Source organism: Mastigoproctus giganteus, chromosome 8 (assembly GCF_048544385.1).
Source record: "Mastigoproctus giganteus isolate SK-2022 chromosome 8, ASM4854438v1, whole genome shotgun sequence".
Lineage (NCBI taxonomy): Eukaryota > Metazoa > Arthropoda > Arachnida > Uropygi > Thelyphonidae > Mastigoproctus > Mastigoproctus giganteus.
The window spans coordinates 163057506-163080809 of NC_143582.1; the positions used below are offsets into that span (position 1 = coordinate 163057506).

The 23304-nt window shown below is 36.1% G+C and overlaps 1 protein-coding gene across 2 annotated transcripts in view; it reads right to left on the reverse strand.

The window, feature by feature from the left end:
* Positions 1 to 264: 264 nt before the first annotated feature.
* LOC150081974 (ras-like GTP-binding protein Rho1) overlaps positions 265 to 23304 on the reverse strand; it is a 35123-nt gene continuing 12083 nt past the window's right edge. For both annotated transcript variants that reach the window (XM_090379873.1, XM_090379872.1), the window contains one exon: positions 265 to 1289. In XM_090379873.1, coding sequence (XP_090235999.1) covers positions 867 to 1289 — 423 coding nt within the window. In that variant the 3' untranslated portion in view covers positions 265 to 866. The remainder of the gene's footprint in view (positions 1290 to 23304) is intronic.

Here is a 23304-nt window from a genome sequence, read left to right on the forward strand (position 1 = left end):
AACACTAAAACAGCATGAATGGAAAAATTTTATCATTAGACATTTATTATAAATAATCAGTAGAAGTGTTAAGTCTCCAAACATTTTAAAAGTTAAACTTTCATGATAGTATTCCAAAATAAGGTTCATTTTTTAATTTGCAAACATTTGCTACAAAAAAACACTTATTTTTACATAGTTAAACAACAAAACTACTAAGACTGAAAAATGGTATACCCCCACCAAAAAAAAAACAAAAACAAAAAAAAACACCTTAGTTTTATAAAATAATTGTATGTATATATATATGAATGGGAGCTTCCAACAAAATTGATGCTTATCTACAGATATGCTTTACTTGTGTGTGTGTGTGTGTGTGTGTGTGTGTGTGTGTTAAGAGGTTTGCTGTAGACAAGCATTTGGCATACACTAATTTTTGATAACTTCCCTAAAAATTAAATTTTGACACAAATTATCAAACAATTTTTTAATATAACCCTTTTTTTGCAATCAATGAAAATCATAATTTCAGTGAAAACTCTGATTTAGGCAATGTCCTGAAGTTGCACTAGAGGAAAAAACATTATGCAGACAAATATTAAATGCAGTTCAGTATAAATGGCAGATAATAGATCTAAATAATAATTCACCACAAAATTCATAAGGAATCTAAAAAAAATTAAATAAGTACGCCAAACTTATGTAGCTAAAATTTTAGAAAACATTTACTAAAAAATAAAATTTCCCCATTTAATATTTTTGAAACCTTCAAAAGCATACCAAATGACAGTTCAAAAGATGTAATTTTTTTTTTTACTAATTCTCATATCCAAAGACTGAAGGCAGCTACATAAGCTGCAAATATATGAAGATAATTAAACTGGCAGTTACATTACAAGGCACCTCTTTTTCTTCTTTTTCTTAACTTGGAGTGCTGCTTTTGTAGCCATTTCAAACACTTCACGAACACCTTCTTTGGTTTTTGCAGAACATTCTAAATAACCAAAGGCATTAATTTTTTCTGCCATTGCACGACCTTCTTCAGTTTTCACTGGCTCTTGCTTCATTTTGGCCAGCTCCTTGATAGTAGTAGGATCATTTCTCAAATCTTTTTTGTTTCCAACAAGCACAATTGGAACATTTGGACAAAAGTGTTTTACTTCTGGATTCCACTTTTCAAGAATATTTTCAAGGCTGTCGGGACTATCAATACTGAAACACATCAGAATCACATCTGTATCAGGATATGACAAAGGACGAAGACGGTCATAATCTTCCTGGCCAGCCGTATCCCAGAGAGCTAATTCCACCTGTTCACAAAATAAGATTTTTAATTAAAAAAAAAAGGAAAAAAATCAAACAGTCATGAATTTTTGCATAATACTACCAGTACAGGTTCACAATCCCTTATCCGAAAATCTTTGAAAACCAAGTTTTTTCATGGAGCATTGGCTGCATAGGCAAGATACTTGTATTATATTATAGATGGGCCAGAGTTATTTTCTTTATGTAAACCCCAAAACACGAGAGGTATTAGAACCTATAGTACTTAGTACAGTGCTTGGGTTGGAAGTTGAGAAGACGAAAGAAGATATTTGTTGACATTAAACTTGAACATCTGTAGACTGTAATTTTCAGGAAATACGTATGAAGGAAGGTTGTTCCAGAAAACGGCAGTTGAATGAATAAACAAGGAAGATGAAAAGTTGGTTCTGTGAGTTTGAAGTTGGACAGTAAATGGATGTTGGCTGGTGGTGGCATGTGTTCGGACTGTTTTGAAAGAGAGAGCAGGAATTATAGAAGCCAATTCAGAAGAACAGTGCCCATGGAAGTATCTGTAGAAGAGGCATGCAGCAGAAACAGTACATCTATGAGACAGCAAGTGGAGAGACTCTGCTAGAGATGATTCATTAATTAACTTAACTGCCCTCTTCTGAACGGAATCAAGAAGCCTGAGAGAGGTTTTGGGGGCACCACCTCAGATGTGGGAAAGATATTCCATGATAGGGTAGATTTGCGATTTGTACAGAGCGAACAGCTGTTTGGAAGAAAAGTAACAGCGAGAGCGAAAGAGAAAACCAAGTTTTTTTTAGATGCAGAGGAAGCAATATTTGTAATGTGCTTGTGCCAAGAGAGATTAGAAGTCAGGATAATCCCCAAAAGAGATATATCATTTTGCCTAGAAATCTGAGTGTCACCAAAGATAAGCATAGGAGCAAAAGAATTCTTTTTGCGAGATATAAGACAAGACTGAGTTTTAGATGGATTTAAAAATCAACTAAGTTGTCTTTACCCCACTGGAGAATTACAGGGAGATCGGCATTTAAGGAATTGGTAGCAGATTTTCGAGAAATTGAAGCTGATTGAGCAGGGCAAGGTTTCTCAAAATGGAAAGTGGAATGCAATGTGCTATCATCGGCAAAACTAGGGATAGGATTTCTAGTCAATGGAAGGTCATTAATATACAAGAGGAAAAGAGTGAGTGGGGGAAAGAACTGAACCTAGTGGATCACCGGCATTAGTGGAGAAGTTAGAAGACAGAGAGCCATCTACCATCACCCTCAGTGAGCGATCAGAGAGAAAACTGGATAACCAATTACAAAAAACAGTTGACAAACCATAAGATGGAAGCTTGTTTGGAAGACCTTTATGCCAGACATGATCGAAAACCTTTGAGATGTCCAGAGCAACTGCTTGTGTTTCACCGAACGTTTCCATTGAATTAGTCCGTTGATCAGACAGAAGGTTTCTAGGTGGTTTAAGATTTGGCGGTTAATTGATTTCTCGATTACTTTAGAAACAGTAGAAGTAATTGCAATGGGACAATAATTGGATGGGAGGGATTTGTCACCCTTTTTAGGAACTGGCTGGATATGAGAAAATTTCCAAGCAGAAGGAAAAACACCATTGGAATAAGAAAGTGAAAAAAGGCGGCAAAGAACAGGAGTAAGTTCAGGAGCACAGGTTTTGAGAACAAGTGGAGAATTACCATCAGGACCTGGAGCTTTCTTAGCATCGAGATTTGTCAAAATCCTTCTGACATCCTTTTGACAGAAGACCACAGGAGGCATTGAATAGAGCATATTGGGAATGGTTGGAGGTGTTTTAGCAAGATCATTAATACATGAGTTGGAAGAAAAATGGGATGCTAGCAGGTCAGCTTTATTCTTGGCTGAAGTGACAACAGAACCATCTGATTTGGACAGAGGTGGGAGCAGAGATGGACAAAAGTTGTGACCAATAGCTTTGGCAAGAGACCAGAATGCTCGACTACCATTAGCGCAAGAAGCAGGTTTTCTACTCTTAGCCTGTTTAAACTCTAGTTTCGACTGATTAATAACTGCTTTACAATTGTTGCGAGCTTTGGTGTAGGCAGAAAACGAAAATGAATTAGAAACAAGCCAATTACGATACGCAACATTCTCTTGAACAGCCTTAGCACATTTACTGGAAAACCAAGGTTTAGATAAAGGATGAGATTTTAAAGTAGAGTGTGGGAAAAAGGATTCCATTCCTGCAAGAATAATTACACTGACACAATCTGAGCAAACGTTGACATCAGAAGTTTTGAAACAGTAATCCAACCAAGGAATAGAAGAAAAGAAATCTCGCAGGTCATCCCATTTTGCATTCTTGTAATGCCAAACAATACGAGGTTGGGAATAGCCATGATATAAAGGCTCCATTGGAGAAGAGACAATCACCAAGTTGTGATCTGAGGTGCCTAAAGGACCTCTCACTTTGACCATGTACTTAGAAGGGTTGTTTGTGAGAAAAAGATCAAGTGTGTTAGGTGTATGGTTAGGATTGTCCGGTATTCTTGGAGGTAAATGAACAAACCGTGCAAGGTCATTAGTGATTGCAAAACCCTCAGCATCTCGACCAGCTGGGTCGGTGTGACTAGAAAATAGAAGCCAGTGAGCTGGAGTTGTGAACATTAAAATCACCAAGGAAAATTACCTCACTGTTAGGAAAGTTGGACTGGAGAAAGTCAAGTTGCAAAGAGAGGAAGTCAAAGATCTCCAAGTGATTAGTGGAGTTTGGAGAACGGTAGCAACAACAGATGAATTTGACACAATGAGGTAGAGAGAGATTTTAAGCCAGAGAAGATGAAAAAGAGGAGATTCCAAATTACTAAGTCTCTGACAGGGAATATCAGAATGGACATATACACAAGTACCACCTTTGAGGCAAAAGGAATCATACAGCGAATAATTTGGGCAATTGAGATGAGCAGTAGTTGAATCGACCGATAACTGAGATTCTGTCAGAAAAAGTACATGGGGTTTGGCAGACTGCAAGTGAAATGGACATTGTTGAGATTAGAATTCAGACCACGTATATTTGTGAAATGAATTAGGAAGTGTTTGGGAGGTTTAGATCTTTTTGCAGATAAGCTTACTCTATTATCCTTGACGTTATGATCCTTGACATAACGTGGCCTCGACAATGCCCCTCGCATACACACTACTCGGACTCCCTCCAGTCATTATCTGGCAGATAGTGACTGGAGTCACTGGACTGAACCTATTGGTTCAGTCTGGTGTACTGACTAGCGGCTGGTCTGCGAACACAGTTTTAGAGCTGTATCCTCGAAATGTAAGGAAGATATGGGGAAGGGTTGACCAGAACTTAGCTCTGGAGACCAAACATGGGTTCCACCACCTCAAGCCTCCAAATAAGCAAACTCTCATCAACCAGTGGTATTGCACTGGTTGATGAGAGTCATCTACCACCTAATACAATTATCCAGACAATACTATATACCAGGGATGGGCAACCTCTGGCCTGTGGGCCAACTCTGGACCGCAAAAGTGAGTAATCCAGCCTGCAGTCTTTTTCGAAATATATATAATAAGTGGCCTGTAATTTATTATATATATTTTCGAATTAATGGAATTTCTGAGAAAATTTAGAAAATACTCTGCACATTCCTACAACAAATATTGATCCAGATATAGATTCACTTATAAAAATAAAAAGTATCGAATCTCTCCATTTAATTTGGCCCATCATTTATAAAGGTTGCTCACCCCTGCTATATACATAGTTGCATTTTACGTTGTCTATGTTGCCACATTATGAGCATTTAATTGGAAAATTTTTCAAATATTTATAAATACCGATTTTATGAAATTGTACATTTCTGACTCTTCAAAAATTTGTGTTAAAAATATTTTATTAATTATAAAACTTTTGTTTTCCACATTAGACAATAACAAATAAAGATTTTCAATATAAACAGGAAATTTTAAATTCTTGAATAACATTAACACACACACAATGAAATATACATTGTGTGTGTTAAGGGAAAAGGAGGTGATTGTCCCTCTGTATAAGGCAATGGTAAGGCCACACCTTGAGTACAGGTCTGGAGGCCTCATTTTAGGAAGGATGTAGATTTGCTTGAGCGTGTACAGAGAAGGGCAACAAGATTGGTGAGGGGAATGAAGGGATCCTCTTACCAAGAAAGGCTTAAGTTCTGCAAATTGTGGCTGGAGACTAGGCACCTGCGAGGTGATCTAATTGAGGTGTATAAGGTCTTGAATGGGTTCAGCACGCTGAATTCTGATGGGATTCTTTCAGTTGTTCAGATTACAAACCTAAGGGGGCATAAATTCAAATTGAGGAAAGACAGATGTAGAATAGATGTGTGGAAATTTGCCTTTAGCCAGTGGGTGGTTAACTGGTGGAACAAACTTCCATCTGTCGTTATGGAAGTTGATAGCTTAAACAAATTCAAGGAGGAACTGGACAAACATTTAGAAGGAATGGTTGTGTGAATTATTTTTTATTTTTTTATTTTTTTTTTTGGCTGATGCTGCATAAGCTCATACACTTGCTTTCTTGCATCACATGCCACTATTCCTACTACTACATGTTAACAGTATCTTACCAAAGATCACAAATCAAATTAATAAAATCTGAAAATGTTTGTTTCCTGTCCATGTGCTTATACTGCCTTATGCTATTGCATGCATAATACATTAGACAAGTGTATGTAAGCATAACAATGTCAGCTGTCTCAGTGCTGCTACTAGTCACACTTGCATCTGCTGGGGGCGCCTCCGTAGCCAGGTGGGAAGGAGCAGAAGTGCGTAGCACACGCTTCTTGATTAGACCGGGGTTCGAGCCCGTCACCACCAAATACGGAGGATGTGGAAAGGTCAGGAAATGACCACCGCATATTCCCGGAGCAATATGGCCTTAGTTGCTAATGCTCCTAAAAACCAAATAACAACAACAACATAACAGCATCTGCTGCTCTAATTTTTTTTACGTTTGATTTTAATTTTACAATTGAGTTTAATTCCATCATGAAAGTGTCAAAAAGGACTGCACATACCCCTATAGGTAACAGTGAGAAGAAAATGAAACATTTCTCATTATCAAAAGCAGAGAAAGTGAAGTTATTGCAGAAGTTTGATCTTGGTGTATTCTTGTGTGGCATCTTACTGAAGAATATGATGTGGGAAGTACCACCATATATATTAATGAAACAGAAAGACAAGTTGAAGTTTTGCAGTGATGGCCATAAACTAATGAAAAACAAGAAAACAATACATGCAGCAAAAAATGAAGATCTTTACTGTGAACTGAAAGAATGGATTTGACAATGAAGAGGTGAATGTTAATGCCACAAACTGGTTTGTTGGTATGAAACAAGCTAGAATATACATTGAATAACTGAACATTTAAAGGGGAGTGTGAATATTCAGAAGGTTGGCCAAAAAAGTGTTATGTCATAAAATATCTGAAAATTTCTTTGATGAATTTTCCAAAATAATATCCAATGAAAACCATGTTCCTGAACAAATTTAAAATGCTGATGGAACATCTCTGAACTAGTGAAGAAAAGTTAAAGCTGGCAGTGATTAGAAAAAAAATAATAACTTAGATGGTTGAAAGGTGTACACAATTTGTGTTTTTATGCACAACAAGAAAGCATAAGTAACCAGAGAAATATTTTCTGACTAGTTCAATAACCACTTTATACTAGTGGTATGAGCTCATTGCAGGCAAGCTGGATTAGAAGAAAATTTTAAAATTTTCTTGCACCTGAAAAACTGCACTGTACATCCCCATGCTGAACTACTTGTGAAAAATCAATGCTTTCAGCATTTACTTTCCCACCAATGTGACATCTTTAATGCAGCCTTGTGACCAGGGAATTTTACATTGACAATGATGCACCTGTTGTGTATTTATTGAGTGACAGGGGAATTGCTGAAATGGCACTAAATCAAGATAAGCATGAGGATAGTAATGATGATGACAACACTGTGAACAAATCTCCATAGATATGGTGAAAATGTGTGATGAGTAGGTTGATGCCCTCGAAGTGCATTTATTAGTGAGCAAGAGATTATGGCAGTTTACTCAATTAAAGAGACTGTTTAGATGGAAACCAATGTTAATGAGACAGATGACACTACAAGTCTTTAAAAAGGTCATCTGTCGTAGTGCTGCTTCATCACTTGTGAACCCTGTTCCTGGCCCATCTTCAAATGTTGTCATCAACTCCAAGCTGATGACAATATTGTCAACATGGATAAATCCTCTTTTCCAAGTTCTTCAAGACAGATGTAATGTACCTTTATTACATGTATATGTACAGGTATTTAGTATAGTTTGTATATGTTTAAAGTTTTATTGAATGTTTTCCTTACAAATAAACTGTACTATAATATTTATGGTCTATATTTCTCCCACTATTTAATTTTATCATATTATTGCTGCACAAAAACTGTAATTACTATTTACAGTCTTCATTTATTCCAATCAGTATGAATGTTCTTAATGTTCGCTGCAAATATATTAATGTTTTCTTATAGGGTGCTGCCACAGACCCCACTAGGGTGGTACAGTAATATACAGTAAATTTACCGTATTACCATTCTGAAACCTGAAAAATTTCAAATTCCAAACATATCTGGCATCAAAGGTTTCGAATAGGAGATTGTAGATTACCCTTCATAACCTTAAGATCGAATTTAAACATATATATTGATACAAAATATTATAAAGTGCACAGAACTAGAATAAGTGACCAACCTTATACTAATAAAACAAAAAAATTACCAATTTCATATACCATAATTTTTTCCTCACTGTAACACTGCATTCTATAATACTATCCTCTTTTCATCTGATAACAATTACACTATATAAAAAAGTCTATTTTTTTAAACACAGATATAAAGCATGAAATAAAAAAAAAACAGTCAACCAAATTGTCTCAATTTATATAAACATACATATACAGTAGAACCTGGATAAGAAGTTTTCCAAGGGACAGGAGGTTTAGAACTTCTTACAAGGGAAAATTACCTAAGGGTATGAAATATTAACTACACAAATAAAAATGAAGATACACATACATGGAAATGATCATATGAATTGCAGAAACTATCAAGAATAAAAATTGTCATTTAATGCAAAACAATATTTAATAGTCATGATTTAATAAGGGTTCAAAATTATAACAAGGATGCAATGAGAAGAAAGGTAATGAGAATGATAAAAATCAATTACAGTAATTACAAATAGTACTTAAAAAAAAAAACACTAAAAAATGTTTGCAATTTTCTCAAGTAGCTATCCAGAGAAGACTCCTTCAAATATTTTGGGGAGATCAATTTCCCTAACACATTTCAACACGACTCAGGAACATCGAGCACACTATGAATGAATTCCTGCAGTGAAGAGAAGCCAATCATTACATCGCGGAATGTTGGTACAGTAGGCTCATCTTCATGTTCAGACTCACTATCAGTCATGTTTTGATCTTCACTGCAAATATCTTCAATACTTTGCAATTCATGTGCGATAACACCATTGTCTACATCAGGGGTGGCAAACAAGTCGATCGCGGTTTTAATTTCGGTCGATCACAATGAATTTTAAATATATATAAAAAAGATCACCAGGGCTCACATCTGGTGAGTATGGGCTTGGCACACCCAGGATCTGAGCTGGATATCATCATTCTTCTCTTTCTTGGTGATTCTCTTCTACTTCTGACTCACTCTCTCTCTCTCTCTCTCTCATGGTAATTTGGAATTTTTTTTTTTTTTTTTTTTTGGCTGGTGCAACATAAGCCTCTGCTTCCTTGCACCATACGGCTAATAATAATAATAATAAATAGATTAGTCAAAATCTAAATATTATTATTATGCGCCCCACTCCATGTGCTTATTAAGACCCGTTGAACGACACGACTACTCTTGTTGCCTCGCAGCCGCTAAGCTTGCCTAGTGAAAATCCACGCAGTTACGTTGTGGAGAGTGTGTGTAGGTGTTGAATTATTATCATTTTTGGTTTTTAGGAGCATTAGCAACTAAGGCCATATTGCTCCGGGGATATGCAGTGGTCATTCCCTGACCTTTCTGCATCCTCCGTATTTGGTGGTCACGGGCTCGAACCCCAGTCTAATCAAGAAGCACGTGCTACGCACTGTTGCTCCTGCCCACCTGGCTATATTTAGCTTACTTAATATTAATAACTGGACAGTACTTATACATTAATTTGATTAGATTTAAAATAAATACTACAAAAAAAAAAAAAAGAGTAAAATGTATTATTTTCATTGAGTGGGAAGAATACTTTTTTGTAACGATAAAATAAAAATGTTGTTGTTTGATTTGCAATGCTTCCATGGCTATACCCAAAAAAGGAAATTTTAAAAAAGGTACTTCAAAGTGAGTCATCTTCTTGCAAAAAGGTGCAAACCATTTTCTGATGGTCAATTCATCAAAGACATTTTTAGAAATAACAGATTCTCTTTTTGAAAATTTTAAGAACAAAAATGGAATTAAAAGTGCCCTTCAAGATCTGCAATTATCTTGAAATACTGTGATGTGACGCATCGAAAAAAAAAAGAGTAAAAATGTGAGAGAACAATTGTGTGTCATTTTCTTTACAATTGGATGAATCTACAGATGTCAGTGATACAGCCCAATTGCTTGTTTTTGTTCGTATGGGTTTCGATGATTCTGCCACTAGAGAAGAACTGCAGTTAAAAGAAAGAACTAGAGGTCCAGATGGAGCTAAAGAAATGACAGGGCATCTTACCAGATTCATCGCATTGTGCCAAAAGGATGATGAATTCCCAGATTTGAGTTACCACAGTATCATCCACCAACAAGTGTTAACCAGCTAAAAATTAAATACTAAAAGTGTTATGGACATAGCTTTAAAATCGTGAATTCCATCAGAGGACAATCTCTTCAAAGTAGACTTTTCAAAATGCAACTTGATGAAAATGAACCAGATCTGATATTACACTCAGATGTGAGGTGGATGAGTCGAAGTTTCAACAGAGATTTCAAAATTTGTTGAATGAAATTAAAAAAATATTGTTGATCAATGGGGAGATGATTATCAGCAGCTACAAGATACGGAGTGGTTTTATAAGTAAAACGTTGTGTGATTTGGCTTTTTTGGCTGATTTTACCAGTAAATTAAGTGATCTGAATTTGGAATTACAAGAAAAAATACAAATGTGGGTGACATGATTCGTAGTATTTCTGCATATAAATATTAATTTTTGGCAATGACTAAGGATCTCAAAGGGAAAAAATTCAATCATTTTGCAAATATGTAAGATCATTTGCAAAAATATCCTGTTTGAATTTAATAGTGAGAAATATGTTTCTGAAATTGAGGAAGTTGTGGACGATTTTGAAACCAGATTCAGTGATTTTAAAACAATTGAAGAAACATTGTTCAATATATTTCTTATCTATCCATTTAATGTCGACTTAGATACGAAACAAATTGCAGAAGGAAAAAAAAAAAAAAAAAACACAGAAATTTTTCACATGGAGAAAAAAAAAACCAAAAAAAAAAAAAAAACCTTGAAAATGAAATTATTACATTGCAAAACAATATCTTCCTAAAAGCCAGATCATCAGAAAAAGACTTTTGGAAAAATGTTTGCCAAGAAAAGTATCAAATGTCAAAAATGCAGTAAACTTTTAAATTCCTGTTTTGGTTCCACATATCTATGTGAATCGGCATTTTCCTATTTGAAACAAACAAACAATCGCTCTACTTTTACGGACTTGCATACAGAAGATTCTTTACGGTTGGTCTTATCAGAGTATATTCCCGATTTTGAAAGCTTGGCAGATGACATGAACACAAACTTCGCATAAATTAAAATTTCAAATAGGTATGAATTTAAAGTAAGAATTCTGAATTGTATTTAATTTTAAAATTTATAAACAACATTTTTCAATATGTGCTGATTAACTTTTTTAACCATGTGCAATGAAATTCTTGAGATGGTAGATCGCAGCACATTTTGAAGAATGAAAGTAGATTGCATCACAAATTAAGTTGGCCACCCCTGGTCTACATCAACATAATCATAAAAATTTACCGTAAATCCCAAGCTACTCTGTAGGAAATCCCGTTCAAAAAGAATCCCTTCTTGTTCAACACTATCAACATTTACTTCTATATCATTATAGAACCTGGACTTTTTAAAGGAATTACTGTAATTATAACAGTAGGGCTCAGTGCATTCCATGTTTATAAATAATGCATTTCATCTAGCAAAGAAATTGAGCTTTTCAGTTTTTACAAGGGTAAGCAATTTATGTACAAGGTACTTATGAAAATGCATCTTCAAAACTTTGATCACTCCCTGATCAAATGATGTGGAAACCCAAGGAAGAACTCCACATGGGCATTGTTTAAGTGATCGTTGCTTTTTCGGATGAGCCAGTTTTCGACAAAAGTTTTTCTATTCTCTCCTGCCATCTTTGAATCTAGAGCTCTTAAATACTCATCAAAAAGAGCACAGGTTATCCATGCTGTTTTATTGTTCCTGTATTTATATGGAAGTGTTTTTACATTCTTGAAATAGCATGGTTTCTTGGGTTTTCCTATCACAAGCAATGGTAGTTTCTCTGAGCCATCCATATTAGCCCACAGTAGCACTGTAATTATCTCCTTACTCAGTTTACCACCATGGAAATTCTGTCGTTTGAATGCATAAGTCTTATTAGTAAGTAGATTATAAAAGAGTCCTAATTTGTCAACATTAAAAATATCACACTTTCTTTTTTGTTTGATCAAAACATGTAGCTTCCTTTTTCTCCAATAATCAACTTGTAACATTCACACTAGAAGATTCTCCGCAAATTACTTTGTAAACTAAACCATATTTCTTCTTAAATCAATCAATCCACCCATTGGAAGGAATGAAATCCACTCCAAGCCTATCAACAATTTATTATTTTCATTGAGTGGGAAGAATACTTTTTTGTAACGATAAAATAAAAATGTTGTTGTTTGATTGCCAACAAATTGCCATTAACTGGAACATTTGCAGCAGATATCTGCTTGAACCAAACCACTAATGCCTTCTCCACATCTTTCAGTTCATCTCCTTTTAACTTTACATAAAACATTAAGGGCATTTGAGTTCAACACTTCTTTTCGTGACATAATTCCATTTACTGTAGAAACTGCCATATTAAGTTTTTTTTCCACCTCGACTCATTTGCAAAAGGGATTTGATTCCACCATTTTTATGACATTGTTTTTCTTTTAATGTCAAAACCTTTCTTTTTATTCCTTTAGAGTTCATCCTTCCAAATTAAAAAATTATAATGTAATTATAATCTGTAATTATAATTATAATGTGGTGATCGTTGATCAGACGGAAAGTTTCTAGGTAGTTTAAGAGTTGGCGGTTAATTGATTTCTCTATTACTTTAGAAAGAGTAGAAGTAGTTGCAATGGGACGATAATTGGATGGGAGGGATTTGTCACCCTTTGTAGGAACTGGTTGGATATGAGAAAATTTCCAAGCAGAAGGAAAAACACCTTTGGAATAAGAAAATGAAAAAAAAAAAAAAAGTGGCAAAGAATAGGAGTAAGTTCAGGAGCACAGGTTTTGAGAACAAGTGAAGAAATACCACCAAGACCTGGAGCTTTCTTAGCATCAAGATCCTTCTGACATCCTTTTTAAGGAAGACCACAGGAGGCATTAAATGGAGTGTGTTGGGAATGGTTGGAGGTGTTTTACCAAGATCATTAATACAAGAGTTGGAAGAAAAATGGGATGCTAGCAGGTCAGCTTTATCCTTGGCTGAAGTGACAACAGAACCATCTGGTTTTGAAAGAGGTGGGAGCAGAGATGGGCAAAAGTGGCAGCCAATAGCTTTGGCAAGAGATCTGAATGCTCGGCTACCATTAGGGCAAGAGGAGAGTTTTCTACTCTTAGCCTGTTCAAAATCTAGTCTGGACTGATTAATAACTGCTTTACAATTGTTGCAAGCTTTGATGTAGGCAGAAAATGAAACTGAAGAATGGAAACAGCCCAATTACAATATGCAACATTTTTCTCTTGAACAGCCTTAACACATTTATTGGAAAACCAAGGTTTAGATAAAGGCAGAGATTTTAAAGTGGAGTGTGGAATAAAGGATTCCATTCCTACAAGAATAATTTCACTGACATGATCTGAGCAAATGTTGACATCAGAAGTTTTGAAACAGTAATCTGACCAAGGAAAAGAAGAAAAGAAATCTCGCAGGTCATCCCATTTTGCATTCTTGTAATGCCAAATGACACTAGGTTGGGAATATCTGTGAGATAAAGGCTCCATTGGAGAAGAGACAATCACCAAGTTGTGATCTGAGGTGCCTAAAGGACCACTCACTTTGACTGTGTACTTAGAAGGGTTGTTTGTGAGAAAAAGATCAAGAAAAACTGACAAAGAAACTGAAATCTACATGCCTAGAGACATTGAGTCCAACTCTCCACTGTTTTCACAACATGAACTCAATGATCGGGCAAAAGTTTAAATTTACCAAAGGAATCTGCAGAACTCCTTGGTTCTAGACTTAGTAAAAAAAACCTTCTGGCACACGGGACGTTTTTCTCATGGTACAGACACGGAGTGTGAGAACCAGTCTATATTTTTCTGAGGCAAATAAAGTCTCCACTACAGAGTGGAGACTTTATTTGCTCATTAAAAAGAAGTCTTGAAGTGTGTTGTTCCACAATGGAAATAGGTCAATTCCAGTAGCTCACTCTGTGCAGCTGAAACAAAAATATATGAGAACTTGAAACTGTCGACATACATTAAGTATAAAGAACATTGTTCATTGGTCTGTGCTGAAGTGATAGGCATGTTACCTGGACAGCAATCAAGCTACACAAAAATGCCATTCTTTTTGTGTGAGTGGGGCTGTTGGCAAGGTGTAAGCATTGGAATGTCAAAGTCTGGCCAAAGAGGGCAGTTTGTTGCTTGCATCAAAGAACATAATTCATAAACCACTGGTAGATCCCAAAACTGTTCTTCTACCCCTGCACACCAAACTGGGTTTGATTAAAGTTAGTGAAAGCTTTACCTCACGAAGGTCCCTGCTTCAACTACATTTGTACTAAATTTTCATCAGCCACTCAACAGAAGTTAAAACAAGGTATTTTTGTTGGACCTCAAATTTGCAAAATGATGAGGGATGGATATTTTGAGGGAAGTATGAATAAAAGCAGGGCCATGCAAATAGGGGGTGCATTGGATGCACCACACCACACCAGGGTCCCCGATCTAGGTCATCAAAGTCTCAATATTAATAAACAAAGCTCCTTAACCCCTTTTGCACTGGACCCCCAAGTACCTTTGTGCAGCCCTGAATAAAAGAGAAAAACAGGCATGGATTAGCTTCAGGTACATTGTTGAGAATTTCTTTCGGAACAACAAGGATCCAGACTATAAGAATATATTTGAAAAAGTGTTGGCAAACTTCAAGCAGCTAGGCTGCAATATGAGTGTCAAGGTACATTTTTTACACTACCACAGACTACTTCCCAAAATATCTAGAAAGTGTTAGTGAAGAACAGGGTGAGAGGTTTCACCAAGACACTAAGGACACAGAGATGAGGTACCAGGGAAGGTGAAATGTCAACATGATAGCTGACTATTGCTGAATGCTGAAGAGGGACTGTAATGCAGGATTTGCAAGAAAAATTAAAGAAACAAAATTTTGACCCATCATAGATCAATTTTTAAAATGAGAGGAGTGTTTAGCGGACTATTTACCGCACTGCCCTTTTTAATAGTGTTTTCAACATGTAAATAAAAAATTCTGGTAAAAGTAGCATTTTGTTATAATCAGTGCACAACTTTGCCAAAATTAATAAAAAAATCAAATTTTCTTTCTTGATTTTTGAAGAAACCTAATGTGATGGAACCAAATGGAAGTAGTTTTTGAAATCAGCATTAGAAAATTATTCAGAAACACTGTTTTCTGAGAAAACTGAATATTTTTCAATATTTAGTGTTATCAGGGGATACAAAAACTTACAGCAGGTATAAACTAGCCTGCAATCAGGTCACAAAGACAGTTAGGCAAACAGACAATTACAAGTAGTGTCTGGCAAAGAAAAGTAGCAAAGCCTTCTTTAATTATGTAAAGACCAAAAGGAAAGAAATGAATCAATGGCCCACTAGATATAAATAGTATAATTGTTGATGATCCTGCTGAGATTAATGACAAATCATCTCCATTCATACATGAATTTTTTTATTAATGGAGATGAGAGTAGTAAAAAAAAAATTAGCACTAGTAGTGGCAAATGATGCAAAAAAAAAAAAAAAAAAACTAATAGCTTCAGTTAATTTTTTTTTGTTGCCAAAAAAAAAAATAAATAAATAAATAAATTCCCATTTCACCTATCCATTCCCTCCAATAGTTTGTCTAGCTCTTTGAATTTATTTAAACTATCAACTTCCACAACAACAGATGGAACTTTGTTCCAGCAAACAACCACCTGCTGGCTAAAGGAAAACTTCCACACATCTATTTTGCAACCGCCCTTCCTCAATTTGAATTTGAGGACCCCTCGTGCAGTCTGAGCAAGAGGAAGAATCAGCAATGAGCTTGCTTAATACATTCAATACCTCAAACAGATCACCTCATAGGTGTCTAGTTTACAGACACTACAATTTGCAGAACTGAAGCCTTTTTGGTAAGAGCACTCCTCTGTTCCACTCACCAATCTTGTTGCCCTTCTCTGTACACTTTCCAGTAGCTTTACATCCGTCCTAAAATTAGGCCTCCAGACCTGTATGCAATACTCAAGATGTGGCTTGACCATTGCCTTATACAATGGGATAAGCACCTTATCCCTGCTAGCAAAATTCCCATATATCATTGACAAAACCCCATGGGCTGTGCTGGGAGCCTGTCAGTACAGCTGACAGGATCCTAGTTAAATATCACAATTACTCCCAGGTCTTTTTCATTTTTCAATACCCTCCACGTAGTACTACACTGTTGGCATGTTACTCTGAGGTTATTCGTATGCAGCACTTTCTAGTTATAAATATTAAAATTCAAATGCCATTTCTCAGCCCATCTGCCTAACTTTTCTATATCCTGTTGCAGTAGCATACCATCATCATTGCCCTTAACCCTGCCAACCTTCGTATCATCTGCAACCTTGCACAGCAAGTCTGATATAACTTTCATCAATATCACTGATAAATATAAAAAACAACAATGGACCTAACACCAAATCCAGAGGGACTCCACTAATAACATTACTCCATGAAGAGCAGTGTCCGTTGACTACCATACCACTCTGTCTTCTTCCAATCTACCATCCCTTTATCCAGAGCAGCAACTTGCCCTTAATGCCACACCACTCTGATTTGTACAGTAGTCTTCCATGTGCAATAGTATCAAAAGCTTTCCTAAAATCCAAGTACAGTAGTTTCTCGATTTTCCAGGATAGACAGTAAAAATAAAATCCTGGATAATCCACAAATATCGTAAAATGTTCGGCAAAGTACCTAAAAAATATGCTGAAATAAAATAAACAAAAAACTTACCATGCCGTTTTCTAACTTTGGAACAATTTAAAGTGTTTGTTCAATTATTAAATTTTTGTTCAATATTGTAAACAAAAAAAATATATATTTACTTTAAAAAAAATTGTCACTTCTGACATAAAACAAAATTTCTTTTTGCCATGTGATGGAACACAACAATCCACATGATGCACTGAAACAAACTAAATGTTCATTTCACTTTCTATTGTTTTTTTGAGTGGTGAGTGTGAAGATAGCGGGATAAATGGTACATTCATCTCCCAATCACAACTTATAACATCGCTTCTTGTTGCTTATTTACGACTTGCAAAACATCTGTTTATACCTATTCTATTTATTACTTGAATTTTATAATTTCTGTTGGATATTTATTTTTACTTTGGAATCTTAAATTGTCCCAGTAAATCAAGAGTCAGCTGTGTATGATTTCAAAATTATTTTTTGCATCCAGTTCCTTTGTAACTAACATTGTAGTGTCCAATCAAACTGGTCAGACAAGACTTCCCCTTAACAAACTCATGAAGTGTCTGAAGTATAATTGCAGCCTTGTCTAGATGGTCTTGCATTGACTTATTTTTTTTCCCCCGGAACAGAAGTTAAACTAACAGGTATGTGATTACTTGTGTTGCTCTTTGATCCACCTTTGTGAATTGGGGATACATTCACACATCTACAGTCTGCAGGGAACTCCCCTGAATCCAAAGATGTTCTCGTAATTATGGCTAAGGGTTTGCTTACTTCATTTGCTGCCTCCCTTAATATAATTGGATAGATCCTTTCCACTCCAGGTGCCTTTCTTATGTTTAACTTCAACAATTTCTCTCCCACTTCCCTCTCAGTTATTACAAAATCATTTAGCTCTCTTTAGAGTTGGATGAACTTCTGTCATCCACTTTCCTAAAGAATTCCTCATGTGTGAATGTAGATGCAAAATACTCCATTTTGTCAGCAACCTGAACAGGATCATCAACAGTCAAACCATCGATTATCTAGTGGACTAATTTGATTCATCCTCTTCCTTCTAGTGTTTAAATAAATAAACAAGTTTCTGCTGTTTTTTTTTTTTTGTTTTTTGCATCCTTTGCCAAAGATTTCTCATAATCTGTCTTCACTTACCTCACTTCCTTTGTGACTTGATTACAGACTAGTTTACATCTACCATAGGCTTCTGAGTCACCCGATAATTTATATGCGTCCCATGTATTTTTCTTCTCTACCACTAGTCTCATTAGTTCACTAACATTCGTTTAGGCCTAAACCTTGAATGGTATTTCTTAGTACAAAAATCCTAGTAGCTTCTATGATTAATTGCTTGAATGTTTCCCATTTGGAATATGCTGGTGCAACATCATCATCAGTTGGTCCTACTGTATAGAATTTAAAAATTGTCTGAGACTACAGTAGTCACTTTTACAAAAGCAAAAACCCCTCCCTTTACCTTTGATGGTAGTTACATCTTTAAGTAAATCCCACATCAATACACTATGATCACTGACACCTAGTGGTTCTTTTATCTGCAGATTCTTAATGCATGAATAATCACTGCTGATAATCAGATTAAGAGTATTACTCCCTCTTGTTGCATCTCTAACATTCTGCTCTAGAAAACAGTCATCCAATAAATCCACAAGTCTTGCTAGTGTGCAAGTGACCAACCTACGTGTTCCAGCCAATATCTGGAAAGTTAAAATCTCCAATTATAAGAAATTCTGATTTACTGGTCCACTCTACTTATCCATATGGTTATTCATTGCGCTACTCAATTATTAGGCATACGGCACACTCCTACTCATGTTTTGCTTTCTCTGTGATTATATCACACCAAACTGACTCAACATTACATTACATTACCCATGAACAATGCATTTTCTGAGAGACTGTGTTTAACAAAGAGCATACAAATCTGCTAATTTTACGACTACAGCACTGGCTATATCTAAAGGTTTACTACCAAGGAAGCAAAATTCAGATATAATTATGAGAGCATTCTTGAATTCAGGACAAGTTCTACGGACTGGAGAAGTGCAAATATATCTCTAATTCACAAAGGAGGATCAAAGGGTGAAGAGAGACAGTCTTGACTTGTTTCAGAAAAATCAGAATAACTGGTTAGGGATACAAAGCAGGACCTTGACAGGCATGTAGTTATATGGCAATCAGAGAACAGATCTGTTAAGGGGCAATCTCATCTGACTAATCTGATTGGATACTATGGTGCAATAATAAAGGAACTGGATTATGCAAAATAATCTTGACATCAGATATTTCTATTTAAAAAAATCTTTTGAAACTGTTCCATACAAAAGACGATATACAAATTGGAGCAGTGTGGCATTAGGGACAAGTTACTTCTATAGATAATGGTATGGTTGAATGGGAGAAGACAGAGCAGTTATCGATGAGCACTGCTCTTTTTTGAACTAATGTTATTAATGGAATCCAGTACAGCAGTGTTTCTCAAACTGTGTTCCGCAGAAATCTAGTCTTCTGTGAGATGTGAACAAGTGTTCTATGAAAAATCGTAATTAATAATTAAAAAAAAATAATAAAATAAATAAATTTTGCATATTTATAGCCTACACCACTTTTGTATCATTATAATATTTAACATCATTTTTTTCGGTTAATATACTGGCAGAGACTAATAATCAAATAGACCGCGGAACACTATTTTGGCAGGCTTTGCATAGGGAAGTATGCATAGAGGTAATGACACCTACGAAAAAGTGGCAATATAGTGATCTAATATGCCATTCGTATGCGATTTAGCCTGGAGTACACGGGTTGAAGGAGAGGAGGAAGCGAACCAATATCGTAACTAAACTCACTTCCTCGGGTAAAATTTTTTTGATAATTATTAGTATTTCAAAATATTATTACTAAAATATGTGATCATAGATTTGTGGTTGAAAAAAGGAAATTTAAAATGAGAAGCAAAGTACTTCTAGTAGTGCAACTTGTTCGATGAAAACGAACACAATATTGTCACACTTCAAAGTGAGGATGAACAATAGCAGCATTTTGTTCCCCAGAAATAGAAGTGAAAAAACAGGAACCAACTAATTAAAGACCAAAACGAAAGTATAATGACAGTTATTTGAATTTCAGCTTTACATGTGTTGGAAATAAAGATGCTCCAGATGCACTATATGTAATAAAATATTACCAACAGTTCTTTGAATCTCGCTAAACTTGTGTTTCGTAAGTGTTCCGTGACTAAAAAAAAGTTTGGAAAACTCTGTCCTACAGTTCAAATGTTAAACCACCATTGTTTTCATATTTATTAATGAAACTGATGAAGGTATATCAGGCTTAATGTCTAAGTCTGCAGATGATACAAAGGTTGGAAATTTCATTAAAGACAGGAATGAATCAAGGAATACCAGAAAAATTACACAGATGGGCTGGAAAGTAACAATTGAGGCTTAACATTTACAAATTGAAGATACAACTGCCTATGGGTAGTAGCAATCCCAAAATAGCATACCAACTATCTGGTACCACACTCACGACAGTAGAGAGCAAAAAAGAAAGAGCTGAGGGCAATTTTGTAGTCAGAATGAACACATGAAGTTCTCTTAACAGTGCACTGCTAGGAGAATCTCATGGGGTTTTGTCAGTGATATTCAAGAATTTTTCCAGTAGGGATAATGAGGCATTTGTTAGGCCACAACTTGAGTACTGTATACAGTTCTGGAAGCCTCATTTTAGGAAGGATGTGGATCTGCTAGAACAGGTGCAGAGGACAAGATTAGTCAGGGGAACAAAAGGTTACCCCTACTAAAGGAGTCTAGTTCTGCAAATTGCAACATTCAGAAACTAAGGACTTGTGAAGAGATCTGATTGATGCTTTGAATGGATTGGGCATGCTAAATGATGGTAGCCTTCCTCTTATTTGGACAACACACACATAAGGGATATAAATTTAATTTAAAGAAAGATGGCTGTATGGCAGATGTGCAAAAAATTTTTTTCAGACAGCTGACTGTTGGAACAAATTTCCATCTGGTGTTTAGGAAGTGGGTACCTTGAATAAATTTAAGAACCAGACAAATTATTAGAAGGGTTGGGAGGTGATGTGGGAAGTGTGCTTTTCTTTTTTTGGCAAATGTTGTACAAATTTGCTTGTTTATGTCATTTGTCACTATGAATATTAATTTTGTTTTGGCTGATGCTTATATAGATCTCAAGAATGAAATTATCCCACGTCTTTCCATCATTTTGCCAGTATAAATATTAATACTAATCAACTCTTTCCTCCTTCTGGCTGTAAAGGGCTTATAGAATAAAAATCATTTATTTGTTTTAACACACTGGAAGTACAATCTTGTAAGGTGTCTCTGCACTACCTACAGTTTTTTTTTTATTTTTAGTTTTTGTGCAGTGACAACTATGACAATGGTGCACCAGAGTATTGTGTCTGGAAACTGAGTGTGTACTTGTAAGGTTGGACTGCTGGTTTTGTTGGATGGAAAAAAACAAAAAACAAAAACAACTGTACAGTCTTCCTAGAAAATAAATAACTTGGCCATGGAGTGAATGAAGCAAAAAAAATTTCTTCACTTTCAAGAGGATTTGGTGGGTGTGGTGTGTGTGTTAAGCACCAAAACAGACAAGGCTATGAGTCAGTATATTCCCCGGGCAATTGGCCTGTTTTCCAGACAAAAAAAAAACAAAAAACACAAGAGCTTCAGGAAGAAAAGAACCATTCAACTATCACCCGAAACCGTAACTCAGCCATGTTGTGGGGAGGGGAGAAGGAGGAGTCAAAAATTCCTTTTGGGAAGCACTGAAACTTGACATTTTCCACCTAGTGTGGAAAGGATGGTGTTTTTCATCCACTGTGCTGCCGAGAGGAAGATGATATGAACCTAAGCCTTTCTCACACACTGCAAAAGAACAGTGACTGCAACCTATGTACTAGTCACAAGGGAAGGGACACAGTTTAAACTCATCACTAAGCAGACCAGATCGTCATATGAGGACCGGTGCCAGTCTGCAAACTGTTTGCTACCAGTCTGTGATGGTTTGGAAATGAAAGAAACTGTTCCTTCACCACAGATAGTTTGGGAAGCCCTAATTTAAAGAATACAACACTATTGGCAATTCTCGGAACCCTTTTTTCCTCTGCTAAGAAACACGAAAACTGATAACATTGTAGAGCAGATGTCTTTTAAGGGCACAAAATGTGATATTGTTGTACATGGCACTAATGACATTAAGTGTAGGAGAAGTACTCAACAAGTACAGGGCAATGTTGAAAAAAGTTGAGTTAGGGTTAATTTTGAAAGTGTCTGGAATTCTACTCAGACCCGATTGGGGAGTATAAGATGACAGCCATGTAAATCAATTCGGCTTTGTAGAGACTGCAATGTGCTCTTGGGATAGAATTTTTTCTCAGTGTGGTCTGTGCTTATAAACAGGGAAGACTTGCTTCTACAGAGATGAGATACACTTAAACAGAAAGTGTGCAAAAGTATTAGCTGATGCTATTGAGGCAATGCTAGTTGAGTCAGAAAACTGCTAGCTTGTGGGGAGGGGGGAGAGATGCACAGACTAACAGATGAACAAACAGGCACAGACAGACATGAAAATGATTCTTGCACTGCTACTATTGGAATGAGCAGCAGCATGGAAAGGAAGGCGACAGGGATTTCAAGGACTACTGGTAGTCATCATGGAACAAGTAAATAAATAGGCTGTTAGGGTAACTAAGAGTAAGAACAGGTGCATATATACCAATGTTAGGAGCACAGCAAATTAATTTGATGAATTTAGTGCTAATCAAGACATGTAGACATTTTTGGGATATCAGATGTGGTGCGACTCAGATTTAAGGGATGCAGAATTTAAATATGGGGAGTACAACATGTACAGGAAAGATAGGATGGGAAGGTTATGCACTTAGTTAAGAAGAACAAAATCTAAGGTGAGGTATCCAGTTGACATGGATGGCCAGTGTAACGTTGAGTCAGTTTGGTGTGACAAGCACTGGGAAAGCAAAAATGAGGAATGTGCTATAGGCCTAATGACTGAAGAGTAAAATGAATAAAATTAACCCCAGGGGCTCACATTTGGTGAGTATGGGCTTGGCACACCCAGGGTCCTGAACTGGATAAAATCATTCTTCTTTTTCTTGGTGATTTCCTCCTCCTCCTACCTCTCTCTCTCTCTCTCTCTCTCTCTCTCTCTCTCTCTCTCTCTCTCTCTCTCTCTCTCTCTCTCTCTCTCTCTCTCTCTCTCTCTCTCTCTCTCTCGGGAATTTTTTTTTTTTTTTTGGTTGGTGCAGCATAAGCCTCAGGCTTCCTTGCACCATATAGCTAATAATAATAATAAAAAAACTGTATGGATAAACAGCCTGGGCCAGTAAATCAGAATAACTTATAGTTGGGGATTTTAACTTTCAAGATATTGGCTGGAACATTTGGGTTGGTAATTCGCACACTAGCAAGACTTTGGTGGATTTA